Below are 9,399 nucleotides of genomic sequence, written 5' to 3'. Positions count from 1 at the left end.
TTATACTTTATCTATTGAAAAATAGCAGATATACAAGCTCACAAGATCTGCTATTTTTGAAAAGTCGTGAAAATGTGTGCTGAAAATCTTTGAATATATGTATCTTTTAAGCCAACATTTCTAACTCAAATTTTGCTTCTGGGTGGTCCCTGGAACTAAATATTTTGAGATGGGGGTCCGTGGCCAAATACATATAATTTTGAGGGTCCTTCACATGAAAAGGTTTGAGCTCCACTGACATCCAAACATAGATTTTTCAAAAAAAAAAACCTTAGAAGGATTTGAAATATTCAAAGATTTTCATGATTTTTCAAAAACAGCAGATCTTGTATAATTATCTGCTATTTTTCAATAGTTAAAGCACAGGGGGGGCCCACAGTGAATCCTTGTACCCGGGGCCCAGAATGTGTTGCGACACCCCTGGACCTCTTCTTCCGCTGGCCAGAAGCCGCACAGCAGCATTGATGGGGGCGAGGAGCCTCCTTTACGCGCGCCGCGCGTAAAGGAGGCTGGACTGCCTTTATAAAGCCTCGCTCCCACACTGTGGACCAACAGTTGTTCACAACAAGTCTTCCAAACCGGCAGCTCGGATCACAACGCGTCGAGGTTAAACTTGAGGATGGAAGGATGCAACAGGAGATCTTCTTCTTCTGCCTCCTCCTCCAATAAGGACATCACGGTGCTCGCTCTCCTCCTCCTCCTCGCGGCGCTCATCCAGCGGTTCGGCCTGGTGGGCTCCGCCGCCAACCCGTCGCCCCTGGCGGGCTCCAACTGGGGCAACCCGCGGCGGTACGTCCACCTGCAGACCTCCACCGAGCTCCACAACTACTACCTCGAGGTCAGTCTGAACGGCCACGTGCGCAGAACCACGGCCAGGAGTTCTTACAGTAAGTCTAAGTTGTTTTGTTTTTGTTTTGTTTTTGTTTTGTTTTTTTCAGTGGTGTAAAGTAACTAAGTAAATTTACTTAAGTAATGTACTTATAAGTACAATTTGGAGTTATTTGTACTTTACTTGAGTATTTCCAATTTCCAATACTTTTACTTCTACTCCACTACATCTTGGATCCAAATATTGTACTTTTACTCCACTAAATTTATTTGAAAACTTTAGTTACTAGTTACTTTGCAGATATACATTATAATATTATAAAATACACATAAACGACTTTAGCCTTGTTTTATACCTTGGCTATTTGAAAATAGCCGATCTACAAGCTCACAACACGTCTCATCGCGACACGTTGTGAGCTTGTAGATCTGCTATTTTCAAACATTTAGTACTTTTACTTTTGGTACTTTAAGCACATTTTAATGCCAATACTTTCATACTTTTACTCAAGTACATTTTGAATTCTGTACATTTACTTGTAACGGAGTACATCTACAGTGCAGTATTGATTCTTTAACTTAAGTACAACATGTGAGTACTTATTCCACCTCCGTTTTTTTTTGTTCTTTCATTTTACTTTCTTTACATATCTACTGCATAGTACTGTGTTCTATTCGTCTGTCATTCAATGTTATATGAGATACTTAAATGGTTTCCTGTGGAAATAAGCTTAGTCTTTTCACGGATCTCCTTTTAGTAGACCTTGTACCAGTGAACTGTACCGTCATGAAACTGTACCTTTTCCTATGCAAACTTCTAATAAAGTCTTCAATCAATCAATCAATCAATCAATCAATCAGTCACTAATGGCTAGCCTATACAGATCCTTCTCGAAAAATTAGAATATTGTGTAAAAGTGCATTTCCTTGAAACTGTCGTATATTTCTTGAAATTTTCATATATTCTAGATACATTGGACATTCAGTGAATTATTCCAAACCTTTTTTTGTTAAAATTTTGAATTTTTATGGCATATACATCTCATGAATTTCAAAAGTCCATATTTCAAAATATTACACTATTACACGAAACCACTCAAAACAAGGATTTATAATAGAGAAATGTCAACCTTCTGAAGTCTGAGTTGCTTGAAGTCCAGTGGGAAGTTTCCGAAGTCAGTTATGATTTGGGCTGCTATGGCATCTGCAATGCTTTTTCACACAATATTCTAATTTTTCGAGAAGGATCTGTATATCTAAAATATGATTTGTATATCTAGGACATTTCATGCTTTCATGTTTTGTGTCTCCTGTTTGCAGTTATTTGGACTGGAATAAAACGAATTGTGTTTTCTTCTTCTTCTTCTTCTTCTTCTTCTTCTTCTTCTTCTTCTCTTCTAACAGGTGTTATTTTACTCAAGTCTGAGTCCAGGGAGCGCCTTGCCATCCTGGGGATCAAGAGTAACCGTTATGTGTGCATGGATGGCGAGGGGACCCCCTTCAGTTCTGTGAGTAGATACCTTATTATATACCTTATTATATACCTTATTATATACCTTATTATATACCTTATTATATACCTTATATATTATATACCTTATACGTTATGTGTGCATGGATGGCGAGGGGACCCCCTTCAGTTCTGTGAGTAGAGACTCTACTATAATACCATATATTATATACCTATATATATATTACTATAGAATACCATATAGAGCATCTACTATAATACCATATATTATATATTATATACCTATATATATATTACTATATAATACCATATAGAGCATCTACTATAATACCATATATTATATATTATATACCTATATATATATTACTATATAATACCATATAGAGCATCTACTATAATACCATATATTATATATTATATACCTATATATATATATTACTACATAATACCATATAGAGGGGTAAGAATCTATGGGTTCTTTTAATGCAGGGCTCCTCAAAACCGTTCAGCTCGATTGCCAATTAAGGCAAAGCCTACATTTGGTAATTGGTAGGCTACTATAGCCTAATTCAAGGGATTGCAAAACTAGTGAAAATAGCTCTACAAGCCCACAGGGTCAAGTGAAGTGAGCTTGCAGTTCGGCTATTTTCACTAATTTAGAAAGTTTGATTCTTCTAGCTATAGCTATTTCAGATGTTTTAATTTAAATGTTTTAACAAATGTAAATAATTTCCGATTTCTTTTATTTTTTTGAAAAATTCTGAAAATCTTTGGCAATATAAACACAAACTAAAACGTGACACATTTACTCGTGAGTAGCAACCCATAAAACGTCCCTCGACCCATTTTGGGATCCTATTATGTTTAGGAAACAATAGACCTATAGATCCTCATGTTTAGCAAACAATAGACCTATAGATCCTCATGTTTAGGAAACAATAGACCTATATATCCTCATGTTTAGGAAACAATAGACCTATAGATCCTCATGTTTAGAAAACAATAGACCTATATATCCTCATGTTTAGGAAACAATAGACCTATAGATCCTCATGTTTAGAAAACAATAGACCTATAGATCCTCATGTTTAGGAAACAATAGACCTATAGATCCTCATGTTTAGGAAACAATAGACCTATAGATCCTCATGTTTAGGAAACAATAGACCTATAGATCCTCATGTTTAGGAAACAATAGACCTATAGATCCTCATGTTTAGGAAACAATAGACCTATAGATCCTCATGTTTAGCAAACAATAGACCTATAGATCCTCATGTTTAGCAAACAATAGACCTATAGATCCTCATGTTTAGGAAACAATAGACCTATAGATCCTCATGTTTAGCAAACAATAGACCTATAGATCCTCATGTTTAGCAAACAATAGACCTATAGATCCTCATGTTTAGGAAACAATAGACCTATAGATCCTCATGTTTAGGAAACAATAGAGCTATAGATCCTCATGTTTAAGAAACAATAGACCTATAGATCCTCATGCGTTTATTCAATCAAGAATAATCTTTAAAATCTTTATGCACAAACGAGAGTTTAACGAACATAATTTATGCACATTTTAAAAGATGCGGTATAATTTGATTTGTTGTTGTGAAAATAAGTGTTAAATAAGTGTCAAATTATGGGTATATTGTGATATTTAGGTCTATTCAGTGGTGCTTGTTCAGTAACAGCCTAACAGGTGTTTGTTCAGTAACAGCCTAACAGGTGTTTGTTCAGTAACAGCCTAACAGGTGTTTGTTCAGTAACAGCCTAACAGGTGTTTGTTCAGTAACAGCCTAACAGGTGTTTGTTCAGTAACAGCCTAACAGGTGTTTGTTCAGTAACAGCCTAACAGGTGTTTGTTCAGTAACAGCCTAACAGGTGTTTGTTCAGTAACAGCCTAACAGGTGTTTGTTCAGTAACAGCCTAACAGGTGTTTGTTCAGTAACAGCCTAACAGGTGTTTGTTCAGTAACAGCCTAACAGGTGTTTGTTCAGTAACAGCCTAACAGGTGTTTGTTCAGTAACAGCCTAACAGGTGTTTGTTCAGTAACAGCCTAACAGGTGTTTGTTCAGTAACAGCCTAACAGGTGTTTGTTCAGTAACAGCCTAACAGGTGTTTGTTCAGTAACAGCCTAACAGGTGTTTGTTCAGTAACAGCCTAACAGGTGTTTGTTCAGTAACAGCCTAACAGGTGTTTGTTCAGTAACAGCCTAACAGGTGTTTGTTCAGTAACAGCCTAACAGGTGTTTGTTCAGTAACAGCCTAACAGGTGTTTGTTCAGTAACAGCCTAACAGGTGTTTGTTCAGTAACAGCCTAACAGGTGTTTGTTCAGTAACAGCCTAACAGGGTCTCCCATCCCATCTCAGTCTTTAGTGAACAGAAAATACGTTTTCAGGTCGGGATACCAATTGTATCCGATCAGGAGAGAGAACTCAAACAGGATAGAGAAGTGGAATTGGAAGTGAACAGACACAACTGGAACATATTATATTAATGTTACATAACACTATAAACATATTATATTAATTTTACACCATAAGAATATAAACATGAAGAAGCTGATAAAAGATTACTCTCGGTTTGGTTTTTGCTGACCGAGTACAAGTACGAGTACTTCATTTTGAGTACTCGCCGATACCGAGTACCGATACGAGTACAATTAATGATACAAAATGTCTTTAAATTACGTTTTTAATTTTTTTTATCAGATGTTCCTCACTTTCTGGCTGTATATAACACATTAAATTGAATTGCTTTCCCAGAACATGGCACAACTGCCACACATTTCACCTTTTTTTCAGGTTTAGCCCATGGAAATTACTGTACTGTGCATGATCTTCTAGATCTGCTATGTTCAAACATATTGTATTTTTACTTTTGATACTTTAAGAGAGAGAGAGAAAGGCGAAGTGGCGGAACACACAGGGTACTCGGGCGCTTTGTGAGCAGTATCGGGCGAGTACCGATACCACGAGTACCGATACCGCAAAATAGGCCGGTATCGGGGCGAGTACCGATACCACGAGTACCGATACCGCATCCCTAAGAACTGGAGAGATGTGGAGAACCCAGAACAAACATCTGCAATGATTGCCGACACAATATAAAGCTTTAAAGCAAGAAGAAGGAAAACAAAGCTTTTGGTTTGTTTTTTAACGAAAACACATCACTTACAGACACTGTGTTTAAACAAGTAGGCTGGCCTATAAACACTACAGCAGGATTTGACGTGGGCTTCGTGCTCTTATCAGGGTTCCCACACATTTTTGCCAATTCATTTCCAAAACTTTTCCAAAACTTTTCCAGAATATTTAACCCGATTTCCAGGACTATATAAAAAGAATTCAGCTCAATAACGAGTCGCTTACTCCTATGCGCAATGCCTAAAGACAGGTAGTGTATGCCAGTGGTTCTCAACATTTTCAGGCCGTGACCTCCGAAATAATCATGTTTTAACTGGGGACCCCCACCCTGATGAGCACTAAGAGTTGAGGAATTTTGTTTAACACGGTTTCATGGTGAAAATAGCCGATCTACATGCTCACAACGCCTCGCGTTGCGAGGCGTTGTGAGCATGTAGATCTGCTATTTTCACAATTTCTGCCTCTAATATTTGACAATTTGGCCAATGTTTAATTTGTCATTTCAGAGGTATTAACAAAATCAATAAGCTTTTAACCTCAGCCTTCCCAAAAACAGAGAAAGACACAATGGTCAGAAATGGGACTTTGTGAGGATAGAAGGTGCTAGTGGGACCCCCAAAAAAGGTTTTAAAATAGGAAAAGTGAAAATTCAAGAAGGTGCTAGTGGGACCCCAAGAAAAGGTTTTAAAATAGGAAAAGTGAAAATTCAAGAAGGTGCTAGTGGGACCCCCGAAAAAAGGTTTTAAAATAGGAAAAGTGAAAATTCAAGAAGGTGCTAGTGGGACCCCAAAAAAAGGTTTTAAAATAGGAAAAGTGAAAATTCATGGTGTGTCACCTTTATGTCTCCTCAGGCCGTCTGTCTCCGGGACGACTGCCTGTTCACCCACAAGCTGCTGGAGAACCACCGTGACGTGTACCTCTCTTATGTACCTCTCTTATGTCCCCCCAGGCCGTCTGTCTCCGGGACGACTGCCTGTTCACCCACAAGCTGCTGGAGAACCACCGTGACGTGTACCTCTCTTATGTACCTCTCTTATGTACCTCTCTTATGTCCCCCCAGGCCGTCTGTCTCCGGGACGACTGCCTGTTCACCCACAAGCTGCTGGAGAACCACCGGGACGTGTACCTCTCCAGCAGGACGGGCCTCCTGCTCAACCTGGAGGGCTCCAAGCAGCCGTTCACGGCGGGCCAGAACCTCCCGCAGACCGCCCTGTTCCTCTCCGAGAAGAACACCGTGCCACTGGAGCGCCTGCTGCACCGGGAGAGGAAGAGGAACCGCGGGCTGGCGGCGGCGGCGGCGGACGCGGACCCTCCGTCCGACGGGGGGGAGGAGGGCTGCGACTCCCGGGCGGCGCCGGAGGACGACCCGGACCCGGACACGGAGCCCGGGGAGGGCCACGTCTCCAGGGAGAGCCCGTCCAACCACGACCCGTGGAACGTGGTGTACGCGTCCAACCCGGCCAGCCCCAGGATCACGGGGATGATGGGATGAGTGGTTTTTTTTTGGGGACCACCGACCTTTGGTTTGTGTGAACCTCCCGTGGTGATGTGCGTTTAGTTTTTGACAGCTGGTCTGAGGAAACTCTTCCTTAAAAAAAAAAAGCTAAATTGAAATAATATGTGACATGGGAGAGTGAAGCCTCGATCAGAGTCGGCACCGCGGTGGAAGGCTATCCACCGCGGTGTAGTCTTTTTGAGTCATAAAACTACAACGTTACGTCATTCCTCGCGGTGGAGAGCTTTCCACCGCGAGTCCCGACACATCTCTCTGTTTTTACTTTCAGACAGATAGGCTCTTCACCCCGTTCACTAATTGGTCGACCTGGACCAGTCAGTCACGGTGAATAGGACTTCACCGTGACTGACTATGATGGCCTTCACTTATTTTCTGACTTGAGGTGGAAAGCTTTCCACCTAACATTTGCGGTGGATAGCTCTTCACCGCAGACTCTGATCGAGGCTTAAGAGGTCACCAGCCTATTCGCCTATAACTTATTCGCCACAACACATTTGGTCCTTTCACCTGGCGCTTTCGCTGTGGAGGAGAGTCTTTTCATAGCATAGGCGAAAGTGCCACGCGAAAAGACCTAATCCATCAAGGAAAAGACCTAATCCATCAAGGAAAAGACCTAATCCATCAAGGAAAAGACCTAATCCATCAAGGAAAAGACCTAATCCATCAAGGCGAAAAAAAACAAAACATAGGCGAATATGCCTGACACCGAGTAAGAGTATACCGTTAGCCCAGTGGTTCTCAAATTAACTACAAATTAACAAATTCGAGGCTCTGGCCTAATTTGTGCCTAATTTGTGCCAAACTGGGGGATCTTTAAAAAAAAACATTTGAGAACCACTGCTTTAGCCTCTGGGTGACTTGTGGTCCCATTCATCGTTGTCTGATAATAGGTTTATTATAAACCATGGAAATGGTGAGAAATGAACTCTAAAACAGTGGATTGTCTAAGTTTAACGCCGTGTTGTGGCTTTGCACCGTTTACTAAGATGCAAGAGATTGTGGAAACAAGATCAAAATCTTGAATCGATTTTTGTTTATCGCCTAAAGATTGTGTCCAAACCTTCAGTCTTAATCTAAAGATTGTGTCCAAATCTTCAGTCTTAATCTTTCAGTGTCTGTAAAAGAAAGAAAAAAAAAAACTCACTGCTGGTTGGCGACAGCAGTGAGTTTTAAATAATGTCACCGTTGTTTGTTTTGTTTGCTCTTATTTGTGTATTTTGAACGACAGTCCAGTCTTATTCAATGACTTGAAAGTAAGCCAGTCAACTACAGGGTAAAATAACTACATCACAGACAGGTGTACTAATCAGGGACGTGCTGGGCCCCTGATTCAGCCCGGGAAAAAGAGTTGGAGAGGCCCTCGTTGCGCGCTATAGAGAGAGATCTCTCTCTATAGCGCTGCTGCTACTCAAAGATTTGTGACAAAGTGACAAGCCAGTGGGCCAATTACATGAGTTATATTTTGTCGTTGTCGGGTGGAAACCTTGGATGTCCAAAACCGTTTGTCTTGTATTTATCATTTTAAAAATGATTTAAACTAGTGAAAACAGACGATCTACAAGCACACAACGCCTCGCACCACGAGGCGTTGTGTGCTTGTGCGAGGCGTTGTGTGCTTGTAGATCTGCTGTTTTCACTACTTTTGTTTCAAAATTTACAAATTTGAAACTTGGAGATACGAGGTTTCTGCCCGACAGTGACGATTTACTTTGTTGGCCGCCCAGCCCCCAAAATGGAACGAAGGCCGACATTATATTTGTAATTTTTTCCTAATGGCCGACCTGGACCGGGCCAGTAATGAACCGGCCGTTCGGGAGTTGTCCTGCTTTTCCCAATAGCCAGCACGTCCCTGGTACTAATAACTACATCATAGACAGGTGTACAAATATAAACTCTCGCTCTGTTATTTGAGGAGTTTTATTGGTGCAGGACGCCACCAGCAAACAATCAAGAGAATCAATAAATAATATTTATTTATTTAAAACCATTCCTCTGTTATTTGTATAGTATTTATATAAATACGTAGTAGTTTATGTGCTGCCTACAAGAAAATGTTTTGTTTTGGAATGTGTGAGTTGTGTGCACTGTAAAATTGTTTAAAGAATAAACTAATGAAGTAAAAATACATATTGGGTGTGATTTGCTGATTTCTGTAATTCATTATTTTCAGACACATTTGTTTGTTAGATTTGTGATGTCACCCGTTTTATGCATATAAGCAGTAGTGGTATTTTGAGGCATTTACTATTATTAATACTATATTATACTATTATAATACTATTATAGAGTATTTCCATAACTCTATTTTGTATTATTATTTTAGGCTTACTCCACAACATTGGATGCCTTTCATTAATTTACAAATGTAAAACGCAACAAATAAATTAGGATGCATTATTGCTAAAATATACAAAATATCTCCTTGATCAGCAGCA

The 9,399-nt window shown here is 40.0% G+C and overlaps 1 protein-coding gene across 1 annotated transcript; it reads left to right on the top strand.

Annotated features, from left to right (window-relative positions):
- Positions 1-619: 619 nt before the first annotated feature.
- On the top strand, positions 620-6,940 carry LOC308308977 (fibroblast growth factor 23-like; the record flags this gene model as incomplete). Its single annotated transcript, XM_080754430.1, has 3 exons — positions 620-887; positions 2,233-2,336; positions 6,509-6,940. The coding sequence occupies 3 exons, from the start codon at positions 620-622 to the stop codon at positions 6,938-6,940; spliced, it is 804 nt and encodes a 267-aa protein (XP_080610556.1).
- Positions 6,941-9,399: the final 2,459 nt, after the last annotated feature.

The sequence above is a fragment of the Nannobrachium achirus genome (assembly GCF_963921795.1).
Source record: "Nannobrachium achirus genome assembly, chromosome: 23".
Taxonomy (NCBI): Eukaryota; Metazoa; Chordata; class Actinopteri; order Myctophiformes; family Myctophidae; genus Nannobrachium; species Nannobrachium achirus.
Note: the sequence above shows the minus strand (reverse complement) of the source record. Positions and strands in the feature narration are given on the sequence as shown.